The 13,556-nt window shown below is 43.5% G+C and overlaps 1 protein-coding gene across 1 annotated transcript in view; it reads right to left on the reverse strand.

Moving 5' to 3' along the window:
- Positions 1–392: 392 nt before the first annotated feature.
- Positions 393–13,556, reverse strand: part of LOC146798039 (gap junction delta-2 protein-like) — a 274,285-nt gene continuing 261,121 nt past the window's right edge. Inside the window, exon 2 of the mRNA XM_085625273.1 lies at positions 393–2,708. Within this exon, the coding sequence (XP_085481399.1) occupies positions 1,877–2,708 (832 nt within the window). The 3' untranslated portion in view covers positions 393–1,876. The remainder of the gene's footprint in view (positions 2,709–13,556) is intronic.

Here is a 13,556-nt window from a genome sequence, read left to right on the forward strand (position 1 = left end):
AAGTTTTAAATGTTAATATACAAAACTATTGTGACCAGAATATTGACTAGGAGAATATTGTGAAGGCTAGTGTATATAAGTAAAAATATTGGTTTACTATGCTTAACTCCATATTTATGTACCTTGACTATATATATGTTCAAGGTACATAGATGTGAACTTCAGAACAGTAGCTCTATAGTTGCTGATATATACTACTACCATGATATTTTATTTGCCAATACATTGGATATGATATTTGTGTGTGATGATATTTTTGCATTTGATATTCTGACAGAAAAGCATCTGTGGTGAAACTAAATGGGTTTAAAACGAAAAACAAAGCTATGCTTCACAAAAACTACATAAGACATTGTAAATAAAACATGTAAATAAAGACACATAAGAACTGCAGAAAATGATATTATAAAGTACAAATGAGCCCACAGTTGCATTCCACATTTTCACCAAAGACCACCCCCTCCAAACAATAAGTCAATAATTTTCACATGCACTCTTTCTTCTTTAAGATTTGTCTTGCACACCTAAGGAAGAAATACCCATTTTGAATTTCTTAGAGTTCCTGTTATAAACCCACTGAAGAGCCAGTTAAAGATAGAGTTTCAGCCCTTTGTGCTTAAAATTGCCTGGTGATTTCATTAGATGGCTACCACATAGAATTCCATATTTCCCCTTGGAGGAGTTTTTTAAAGCAGGAATAATAGTCTTTTTAATCAGTTTTTTTAATTCATACTGGCATCAAAATAGGTGTTGCCAAAATTTCCAGAGGGGATCCAAGCCAAAGGCAAATTAGCAACAGATTGGTCTAAGGAACAGTTGTTCCCCCAGCCTCCTCTTAAAACTTAAACCCCGCTCTCTGAATACAAATAATCAGAGACTCCTGTCTGCTGATTGGAAAGTTGGATTGTACGTAATCTGCATACACTGTATCTAAAATGGTGAATATTTGCATAGACGTCACTTCTCCTGAGGAATGGACTATCTTGGGCAACATGGGGCTGGTGCAGTGCGCAGCAGTGGCCCTCAACAAAGGAGATATTAGAGATTAGGTTTGTGATGGAGGCTTTTGTGGAGGCTATGTTAGAGGGGATGGAAGACAAGATGTCAGTGCATGTTACTTCATTCAAACTTGATTAAGTCCCCTCTCTGCCCCAGGGTTATGCATAAGAGTGCCTGTGAGCGAGAGGGAAAAGCACCATAGCCCGATAGATTGTCCTGAGGACCGGGTTTAAGAGTTACATATGGAGGAAGACCCTGAATTGTAACATGTGGCTGAACTCTTGACACCTTGGGCCAAGGGTGTCTCAATGGCTGAATCGTCTTGCCACTGATGGGTCATGCAAAGGACTGGTAGAGGCAGCTCTACTCACTGTCTGCTCCAACAGGGGCCAATATTCTCAATGAAGGTTGGTGGCACAATCCTACGTCAACCATCCAAGCTTGCTTTTCATCTGTGCAGGAGGGAGGAGGACAAAGAGTTGGCCTGTTGGGAAAATGTCAAAGGCCTTTTTCTTGTGGAACCATGTCCCATAGAAGGGACCTAAAGAGGGCTTTTGAGACTCGGGAAGACTGCAGCAACATGGCAGTTTCACCGATTGATCAAAGCTGGGGGGTTCATTGGATGCTTAACTTTGGCTTGACCCGTTGTGGGTAAAAGTAAGTTTGGTGTTGATGGCCCCTTGGCTTAGCCCTACCTCTGGCGCTGACCCACCAATGACAATGGACAGACTCACTGTGTTTGGAGAGATCCATAAGATTTGCCCTGCAATTCTGATCTTTGAGCTTAGACCTAGCAATGATCTGCCAACCTGGAGCTGAAGCTCTAAAAGTTATGGTTTCAAGTCATCACACACGAGGGAGAAGGAATAAATAGATGTCAGACATAAGCTGACTCACTGGACTGCGTCCTTCCCAAGGCAGGCACTTGAGTCAGAGGGGTCATGTCCTTCTTTCGACCATCGCTGGTGGACTTGCGCCTGGCCTGCACACCCCTCATTGCTGTCCTGATTTTACGCCAGCCCAGGTGGTTGAGCTCCGCCAGGTTGAGAAGCACGCAAACCCCACTGACAGCAAACATAAAGACAAGGAAGACTGTCTTTTCAGTCGGTCGGGACACATAGCACTCCACCTCCTTGACACAAGGGTAGCGGTCACATTCAAAGATGGCAGGGACATTGAAGCCATAAAGGAAGTACTGTCCAGCCAGGAAGCCAATTTCCAAAGCGTTCCTAAAGACCACCTGTATGATGTAGAAGCGAGAGATGCCCTCCTGACGCTTTACCTTGGCGCTCTTCATGGTTCTTACTGGAGTGCTGGGAATCTCCTTTACCTCCAGGCAGTCTGGCTCCTCCTTGGAAGAGGCATCTGGGTTTTGGACAAGGATGCCATTGACGTTCTTTATCTTTCTGCCCTCGCGGGTGCAATCTTTCTCCAGCAACGGATACAGGAAGGAGTATCGGCGATCTCGCTGCTTGGCTGACTGGTGGACAGAGTACGTGATGAAGCACAGGCTGGGTGTGCAAACCAGGATGATCTGGAAAACCCAGTAGCGAATGTGAGAGATAGGAAAGGCTTTATCATAGCAGGCCTGGTTGCAGCCCGGCTGTAGCGTATTGCACATGAACATAGTCTGTTCGTCCTCGTATACAGTCTCGCCCACGATGGCCACAATGAGTATTCGGAAGATCACCACCACTGTCAGCAGGATCCTGCCACAGACAAAAAGAACATATGTGTCAGGAGGATATAGAATTATACAGTAGTTACAAAAGTATTTGGTACACTTTCAATTTATTTAGCTTTTGTTACCTTTTATCGTCAATATTTTTGGGGCATAATATATTTTGAAAACACAATTTTTGCGATGCCTCCTAAAGGGCTGGACAAGTTATATACAGTGGAGAGAGCAGATCCAATTCCCATGTAAATGATGTTTATTTTCTACTATTTATTTTTGATGTGTTGTATTTACGTGTGTTGTATTGTGCCAACATGTTACTTTCAAGCCACTTCAGGCCACCTTGAGAACCTGATGAGACAGGAAGAAGGGAGGACATGAGTTAAAATATGGAGAGCAAGAAAACAGGTGAGGGAAGAAAGCAAGATGTAATGAAGAGAATAGCAGGTGAAACAAGCATTTGCAAAGTCAATAGGTTTCACCTATGTGAGATCTATTGGCTTTGTCAATGGTTTTTTAGACCTGATGCACAGCAGCACAAGTTGCTATGCACCATGTCTTCAAGTAAAGAAAAAAAATGGTATGACACGGTCAACGCTGGATGCATCATAGCTCTTTTTTTCGTTACTTTAAGCCATGCTGCACAGCAGTCCAGTTGCAGCAAAAATGGGAGGAAGTGGAAGCTCACTTAATCTCCTGTGTCCATGTGTAATGTAACTGGTGCTCGTGTAAAGCACTCCAATACCTTTGGGTCAAGTTACAGCTACATAAACAACAAAAAACACAAAACAAGGTAGGGACCAACACAGAAAGTGCCTGGAGGAAGCAGCAGGAGGTGCTGACCAATCAAAAGCAAGGAACTGAGAGTGAGAAGGAAGCCAACCAATGGTAACTAATGGGCGGACTCTAAGCCTGTCTTTTTACTTTTTTGTTTTGTTGACAAAACATTTCCCTGACAGTGCATGCCTGCTGTTCAGGCAAAACCTAAAAAAGATGCGTAGGCGATGGCAGAGGGGAGGGTGACAGCTGAAGCAGATCGAGGAGAGACTCTGTGGACCGGGTGAAGAGAATGCAAGTACATAAGGGGGAAGAGGTAAAGGGGTTAAGGTGGAAGCACACAGGGGGAGCAGGTGAAGAATGTTTGGGAGGCAGTGGAAGCACAGAAGTGGAAGCAGATAAAGTGGTCTGGAGAAGAGATGAAAGCACAGAAGAGGAGAACTGTTTAAGGGGATAGGTGGCCTGGATAAGGGGACAGTGGCTAGAGAGAGGAAGAACAGAAGAGGAAAGCACTAGATGAAGTGTTCTGGCTAGGGGATGCAAGCACACAGTGGAAGAGCAGCGAATAGGCCTAGACTCTGATTGACAGTCATTCGTATCAGATTGATAGACATGGGCAGCCAGTAAAGAGAACAATACATAGTGCTGAAAGCTGCAGACAGAGTGACATGTACTTTTCATGGAGGCACAAGATAATGAGGCTTTTGCAGGGACAATGGGAAAGCATGAGGTGAAGCACACTTTAGCAAACCAAGGGCAAATCTAGACTGCAAGGAATGTGAAATGAGGTTGCTACTTAGAAAACCCAACCAACCCTATGGAAGAACAAGACATCTATGACAAAAAATTACACATATGAATAATGCTTTGGGGCATATTTATGAGCCCCTATCGCCACAGGAATGTCACTTTTTTTGATGTTCCTGCGGCAATATGGGCTTCGTCTTATTTACAAGGCAGTGTTAAGTCACTTAACATGGCCTAATGCTGACTTGTCAATAAGGCACTCTTTCACGCTATATTTAGCGTGAAAGGGGAGGGCAATGGGTGTTGCGGTGGGTGTTCGGCCGCAACACCCATTGATTTTGAAGCTGCCCATATTTACAAGGGTGGTGTGAATATGGGCAGCACCAAAATTACCACCCAAAAAAACCTGGTCTTAACATTGCGAAGCAAGGAGAAATGCTTTATTTCTTCTTGTTTTTGCTGTTTCTATGTGTGCTGCTCTCTGCAGCACACATAGAAACAGCAAAACGCCATGCATGATTGTTTATGCGCATGAAGGTGACGTGCGGCAACTTCTATGTGTGCTGCACAAAGCAGCACACATAGAAGTTACAAATCACCATTGAAGATTGTTTATGTGTAGGAAGGAACACCTTCCTGCACATAAACAATCATTCCCACAATGCAGGCACCCTTGCACTATGGTGCAAGGATGCCTGTGTTGGCGCTATGCAACTGTAATTAGCGCCAGAGCAGGGGCAGACGCAGGGCTGCACTCTCGTATTGTAAATACGATGCAGCCATGTGTTTCCAAAGAAGCTAACGCCGCGCTCCGTCACTCTCATTGTAAATGTACCCCTTTGTTTGTGTGCTGCACTGAAATCCTAGTGGGTAATCTCAGTGCATTCTGGGACTCCAGCATCATCATGGTAGGCATCCTGAAGATGTTTTGCTTATAATATGACTCAGTTTTATAATTAGGGCTCCCGGTTTTATGGTATTTATTTTTTTAACATGTCCGTTTGGATTTATCCATATTTATTTTTTGGTCACCCTATTGTTATTTTTCCATATTTATTTTGTGTTTGAGAAGGAGACATAAAATGATATATTTCCACACTTATTTAACTGAAAAACATGCACTCATACTTTGATGCCTGCCATGTTTTAGTAAATTAAGCAGCCAAATATAACAAAACACTACACTCACAGGTAAATATTAGCATTACATACAAACATTTATTAACGTATGCCTTCTGTTAAGGAAATTTGATGTTGTGTTTTTTAACTCTCCATGATGTCTATCTGCTCAGCTGTTGGTCTTGAATTCATGATGGACAGCATCGAGAGTCATTCACAAGAAGCACAATTTTCTGTATTTTTCCGCTTTTAAAAATAAATACAGTGGGGAAACACATTGTTTTCTGTCTGTATTTATCTGTAAAAATCAGTAAAAACGGAAAACTGAGAGCCTTATTTACAATGCCCAGATGTTGCCAGTCCCAAATGCAAAGCACCCTGGGCCACTGACGAGAGCGCGAGTTGTGGACAAGGGAGAATGGACATATAGTAAGTGGAGTAAAGGTTGTTCATCATTGACCTGGGAGGCTTTCACTTTCCCAGCCGCACACAGACATGGAAGGGATATAACCAAAACTTCTGGGTTACATTTATTACACATCATAAATTAATATGATCATAATGTTTACAAATTAGAGGTTAGCATTAATATTATGAAAACTCACTGCAAGGTAAATTAATGATTGAAAGAGTCCCCTGGCTGGAGGACAAGCTGCATCCAAATTTACATTTGTTGGTTTGTTCACTGCAACCTAATGTTGTTTCTTCGCGTACAGAACATGCCTGCTGGACAGCTAAATTAATGAGCTCAAGACAGTGGTGATGGAACAATTTTCAGAGTGGAAGTGATGCCATCAATATGACATCATTATATTCTTAGGGACTCTGAAATATCAATGCCGCACACAAAGCGCTATTGTAGCAAATGAGACACACCCATTTAGCAAGATAATGATAAGGGTGTAGTATGTAGCTGCTGGTGAATCTTGTAGCACAATGTCGCAAATACAATACTAAAGAATGGTGTGGTAGCACACTGTCCTTTAGAGACAGCATATTTTTAATTGAAATGTCTATTAATTTGGCACTGTTGTAGTTTTAATTCTAAAACTACACAGCTCACAAACTATAATGTGTGGAAATAAAATTTTGTTTTGTGCATCCATGGCCCATGCAGGTAAGAGCGGTGGGGCCGGGTAGGGGGATTTCGACGAACTGTGAAGAGGGAAAGTTAAGTATTTCTTTCATTTTCCTGCGTCATCGTCTGTCGAAATCCCCCCCAGCCGGCCTCTCCGCCCCACCGCTCTTACCTGCACAGGCCGAGGCTGGTTGTGTGTTAGAAACAAATGACACCCTGCAGCCTTTCTTATCTTACCAGCAACATTGCCACATAATTCACTTTACAAAGGCCTCTCACATTGCAGCTAGAGAACGAAAACACCAATTTCCAAGTTAAAAGAATAAGAAGCAATTTGTTAGAGACATAGACCTGACATTTGACCTCTGTCTTTGATCGCACAGCAAATGTGACAAGATAAAAACAAAGAGCGTCATTTACAAGCCCATTTTGCCGTCAGTGCGTCACTTTTTTTGATGCACTGGCAGTGCAATAGGCTTTCCCATATTTGCAAGGCCATGTAAAGTCAGCATGTGTGACGTTTCATGGGCGTGTAAAGATGGGCCCCTTTCCAGCATTACTCTGCATGAAAGGGGCGTACCATGGGTGTTGCTGTGTCTGTTTCCACACAGCATCCATGGAACCTGACACATTCCCAGATGTACAATGTTTTGGAAAGCTGGAAATGTGTCAGAATCCTACACCTCCTAGTGGCGCAATGATGAAAAATACTCTTATTTCTCCTCGTTTTTTCCTCTTTCTGAGCGTGCTGGATTATGCAACACGCATTGAAAGACGAAAATTACATCAATGATTGCTTTTCTGCAGGAAGGTGTCCCTTCCTGCACAAAAACTATTATCTCCGCAATGCAGGCACCTTTGCAACATGACACAAGGGTATCTGCGTTGGCTGCAGGGGAGAAGGACAGGAATGATCCCGTGATACAGCACATTCCTGCCCTTTTATTTTGACGCACCGCAGTACAGCAGGAAGGTTTGCCACACTGCCGTTGTTTCAAATACAGTAAATGAGGGCCTAATATTACAGGCACATCCAGATCAAACAGTAGGAGTACTCGAACAGCAGTTGGTCGCTTTCTGGAAGAAATGGATTCACTTTTTTTAGAGGAGGGAGCTAGTAGCCGGCTGCCTTTGTTTTGTTTTTTGTTTTTTGCAAGGTGCTCCTTGAGGGTGAGGTTGGTGTCCAGGGTGAATTCACATAATTTGGCATTCAGTTAAAGTTGAGGTTCGAAACCTTCAAGATTCATGTAACTGAGCCGGGTGTGTACTCCTTCTTGTTTGTTGTACTTGACAAAATTCAAAAATTGTGCCTTGGTTGGGATGACCATTATGGTACCAGAGGTGGCCACCTTTTTGCCACTGATGATCACTAATGGGCCAAAGTATTTACACAATTTTCCAAAGATGCCTAGTATTATGCCTTGATTGGTCAAAGTTAGGCCAAGGATGGCCACAATAGGAAATAGAATTGTCAGCATTATTCGATCTTGGAAACCATAGCCAGGGAACACAATATGTCAAGGATGGCCATCATTGCTCCAGGGATGAACACTGTTATGCCATAGGAGGCCATAATTAGGCCAAGGATGCTCATGATATATCAAAAGTAACTATCATTAGCCACCATTATGCCAGGAATGGCAACTATGGTGCAGAACATGTCATGTGCATGACAGGGGCCCTTAAATGCTTCGGGTGGTCCCAAACACCAAAGATTGTTTGTAGAGAGGAACACCACACTAAACATACTCATTCCCAGGCATGCACAAACCTGCACAAATAGGCAGAGAGAAGAATGTGTCTGCAAAATACACGCTTACAGACATGTGAGCACACGTACACACAGACATGCAAACATGCATATACACGCACCCTTTTCTGTAACAGCAAGTGAAACACGTATCTATCTGCACTCACACAATTACTTTCCCCACTCCTGTGTGTTTCAGCCACCAGTTTATAGACCTCCATCCAGATTCCCGCAGTTCCATACTAAAACCTATTTGCTCCAACTCCACTAGCTTTATCGGTCCCTGCACTGATTCTCTCTCTCAGGCTTTTTCACACACTCTTCCACTCAACCCCACACATTTACACATACTAGCACCAGGGCAGCCCACCAATCTATGAATTTCCTTGGGTATCTCTACCTCTATTTATTATTTATTTATTTATTTATTTATGCGTTTTTATATAGCGCGGACTTTACCCGAAGGTGTCAGAGCGCTTCACAATAGGAACAGCAATATTTAACATTCTGTGACACAATATTTATATCTCACCTTTTGTTCTCTCCTGAGAGACTTTTTTCACTTCTAAATCTCCACTTATAACCCTCTACATGCCTTTTGAAGAGTCCCAAATATAGAGACACTCCTTTTGACCATATCCTTCTGAGTTCCTGCTCGAAGTCCTGGCTTAAGTGTGAACACTCAGAGGTAAGGGTGAGTGTGGAGGCCTCAGCGTTTATAAAGCAACATTTGCTACCTAAGAAACTTCAGGGCACTCGGATTGAATAACCTGCTTGACAATATGGACTTCACACATGATCCAGACCACATGGGATGCTTATCAACACAACTTATAGGGATGTGACCTCTGCTGTCTCTGGAATAATACTGAACGTTATCCCTAAAAATAGAGCAGTCCTCCTTCTAACTAAAGACCTTTACTACAATACTACTTACCCCAGGAATTTCTATACAGTTTTCATTGTAGCCGAGCCCTGAGAAAGCCTCAGGCAAACTAGTCAGAGGTGGTGAAACAAATGTATTCAATCATACTATAAAATGAAGCTGTTGACATTCCACCTTGGAAAGTTGAAGCTAAGATGCAATAAAACAATGAGGTTCAACTATCATCAATTTTTGGAAATATAAAACACAAAAAGTGAAGTTATGTTCTCCTATGTTTCAATTCTGATAATAGGATGGACTAATAAGCATTTGGTCATCACATGATTGTGGAATACAAACTCCTCTTGTGCAAGCCCCCCCCCCCACCATTTTACTTACACACTCTCTAATACTGGTAAAAGGGTGCACCTAGTATGCAATTTACAATTCTCAATATTCCCGATCACCATTTAGGTGGGCCCCACACACAAGAGCCATTCTCATTGACCAGAGGATTAAATAACCATCTTTCCATGCAGCTGGACCTGCGATCCCCTCTTTATGGTGAAGTCAGAGCAAGCGCCCGTTGTGTTGGATAACAAAGTCATACAGGAGCCATGGCAGCCAAGCCATATTGGGCCAAGGCTGCGGTTCAACACTCGCATTAGTCCGGAGTCATCCACCTCTAATGACCTATTGTGGGACCATGAAGGAGGACTCAAAGACTAGACCTCATGGAAACATGTAGGAAAGTGTTGAGACTTCGAGCAGACACGCCCCTGAGGCAAATGACATGCACAATAAAGGCAGTTTCTTGATTTCTCACACATTAGATGCACACCGTGCATGAAATAAATCACTGCTCATAACCTGAACACATTAAAGAAGAGTCTCAAACTGGTATTGCCCCAGACACACGTGATCACACAAAGCTTCCTCATGAAGCTTGATAATCTTTTTTTTATTTTTGGGGAGTCTTTTATAGCGCGCACCAGGCCCGGAGGTATCAGAGGGCATTACATGTGCACCAGTTACATTACAGAAGGACACATTCATTTTTTTTTTGTTTTGCTCGGGAGATTAGGTGATTTGCTCAGAATCACAGAATGTTGCCCGTCCCTGCCGAGAGTCGAGCCCGGTTCTCCAGCTCTGAGGTCGACCGCCCTTGCTGTTAGGCCACATAACCACAGACAAATACATTAATATGGCAGAATGCACAGACTATACTAGGGAGGACTACAATAATGCAGCATGAGGAAAAATTGTGTTATAGGTCCTTTCCGCGAAATTGGATGAAATGTTCTCCTCTGAGCTCTGGGCCAACTTGCGTAGGTGTGCGGGTCAGTGAGGTTGTAGTATTAGCATGGATGAAAGAAAGATATGAATGAATATAGTCAGTTAGCAGGCTCCTACCAGAATGTGACATACATACACCAAACAATTGTGAAGAACTATAGACCCTGTTGGCTGTTTTGGAGCGGAAACATCGTTTACATCGCACACGTTACAACGTGTATCATAACAATGAATGTTTTACAATGCGAAATCCATTACAACGCATGTCATTACATCACACAATCCATTATAACGCATTCCCCAAAGTAACGTCCCGGCGGAGATAGAATAGTAATTCAGTTGTAATGGATTATGCGCTGTAATGACACGTGTTGAAATGCTTGCGTTGTAAAGTGTCATTCTCGTTTTGGAGATCGATAACGTTAAACAAAAGTTACAGTAACTAACTGGCAAAGTGATGGCATTCTGGACACAGTGAAATATTGCATAATATCTAAAGAAGGTTACCTGGATGTAGTTACTGTCCCTCATCAGGCATAGTAATTTTGCAATAAGGTCAATATTGCAATGGATACAATTGTCTAGACATTTTGTCGTAGTCACAATTTATCGATGCATAGTTTGGATTTCACTCACTTTTACAAGGGTTAGAAGAAAGAACTGGAATTGTGGAGTAGTTTCTGAGACATTTGAAAGAAGTTTCATTGTCGATTGAGAAGGGAAGGCCCAGACGTGAATTAAAGACTGCTGAACACTGATGTAGAATGGAGCATAGATTTGGACATTGGGGGTCCGTGAAGGTAAGCGCAGTGGGGCGGGGTGTCCGTCGTGTGTCACCACTCATCACGCTTACCTGCACGGGCCGCCACTGGATTAGGAGTGATGATTGGGGAAGAGATGGAGAACTATGTAGGGGCTTAACTGGTTGGAAGGCAGCTCATTATGCACAAAAATACATTTTGTTTATGCTTGCAATTGAGTACAGCTTCACTGCTTAATGTGTTCATGATTGTAAGAATTAGGTTGCTGTTGCTCTGTCTTGAAAGCCCGATCTAGAGGCAGATAGCAAAAGGACTCTCGCTTCATGTGAATCCTTCTGAGATTTTGACTCCCGGATTTAAATAGTGGACCTTCCTTAATACCTCAAACAAAAGTAGGAAGTGAGCAACACAGGCTTACAGAGCAAGTTATTGGGAAGTTGTAATAAGACATTATATTGGGACAAATCAGAGCTGAAGGCAATGCTGAGATTTGCTGCTTTGACATTTTTAGGTCTCGCCTGGCGTTAGCAGCGCGCATGCGCTGTCTCGCCATGTGAGGGCTTCTTGGAATCAATACGGATTCCGAAGCTTTCAGAGGCGGACTTGAAACCCCGCCCATCTTTTTAATTCGCTGGCATCATCCTCCATGCTAAACGCTGGCTCAGGATTAAAAAGGAGGCTTATTAATCCCTCCTTGTTACCGCCCTGTCCACTTTTGGCCCCGCCCACCGGGATTGGATCTCTCACTTGCGGTGTTACACGGTCTCCTTCATTAGCTGGGATGCACTCTTTCTTTGTCATTGTGAGCCTGGGTCGAGCTTGTTTTTCATGGTGTCCGTGCGCGAGAAAACTTTAAAAGCACAAAGCTGCTCGGCGAACATATGCTCACTTGTCACTAACTTACACTGTACTGTACAAGTCAAGCTTGTTGCAACATTGTGTTGACGGGAGCGGCGGGATGGTAAACACATGTTGACAAATGTGAAACATTACACATAGAATGCCCGCTTTCACTTACAAAGAATGCCACTTTCACTGTGGCCGCGGCTCTCCTCTCTATAGCCATTATAGTGTGAAACATTACACAAAGAATGCCCGCTTTCACTTTCGCCGCGGCTCTCTGCTTTATAGCCATTATAGTGTGAAACATTACACAAAGAATGCCCGCTTTCACTTTCGCTGAGGCTCTCCGCTTTATATTCATTATAGTGTGAAACATTACACAAAGAATGCGCCCTTTCACTTTCGCCACGGCTCTCCGTTCTATAGCCATTATAGTGTGAAACATTACACAAAGAATGCCGCTTTCACTTTCGCTGCGGCTCTCCGCTTTATAGCCATTATAGTGTGAAACATTACACAAAGAATGCCCGCTTTCACTTTCGCTGAGGCTCTCCGCTTTATAGCCATTATAGTGTGAAACATTACACAAAGAATGCCCGCTTTCACTTTCGCTGAGGCTCTCCGCTTTATAGCCATTATAGTGTGAAACATTACACAAAGAATGTGCGCTTTCACTTTCGCCACGGCTCTCTGTTCTATAGCTAATAAAGTGTGAAACATTTGTAAGCACACTGTGTTTTCACCCCCAATACAGGTGTGAAGATTCTGTGACGGGCCAGGCTGGTGGTACCCATGATAATTAACTCACTAGAGGAGTGAAGGGGCCATCGGACACCAGAACATCAAGGAATCCACACGTGTATTGTAATTTTTAGTTCAAATTGTGGTATAGCACTCCATGTGGTTGAGCGAAGCTTCAAAGCGCTTGAAGACACGACAGTATACAGAGAGGCGTTCGTGCATCTGTACACAATTGGGGAGGATGGGGAAGGTGGGTTAGGGGGGCACCTATGCGACATCCTCAGCACTGAAAACACCCCGAAGACAACATTTGCAGTGCTATTAATCAACACGAGAACGTAACGTGTGACATTTTATGCCATCTTGCTATTATGTCTGCAGTTTTGTGATGCCAACTGCTATAGGTAACGCTGATAATCACACATTGTACAATGTCACAAACAAAAAGCCTGCATGACCATTTATGCAAAGTAAACCCTCACATGCTATGCAGCTCATTGCTTACACAAAGAATGCCCGCTTTCACTTTCGCCGCGGCTCTTCGCTTTATAGCCATTATAAATTTGTATGAGGGAGTGTGCCCGCCCCTCCCCATCAGATGAACATTCTTTCACACACATCCCATCTGCCTTCCCCACCCGGAAGGCACAGGGGTCACTCCACGAGTCACCCTGTGGTCTGAGCCCAGTGACTATAGAAACGTAGGACTCCCTGAGCCTGCACACAGTGGCTGGGTGCATGCCCTGCCTGGCACCGGGCAGTTTTGGCCAGAGGGTAGGAAGACCCTGTCATGGTAAGGACAGCACAGAGCCCTCGATGGAAGGGTGCAGACAGAAAGTTCACTCGTAGCCTCTGGGATACCCTCTCTGAAGAAGTCAAGATCAAGGCTCCCCATAGACTAC

Source organism: Triturus cristatus, chromosome 9 (assembly GCF_964204655.1).
Source record: "Triturus cristatus chromosome 9, aTriCri1.1, whole genome shotgun sequence".
NCBI lineage: Eukaryota > Metazoa > Chordata > Amphibia > Caudata > Salamandridae > Triturus > Triturus cristatus.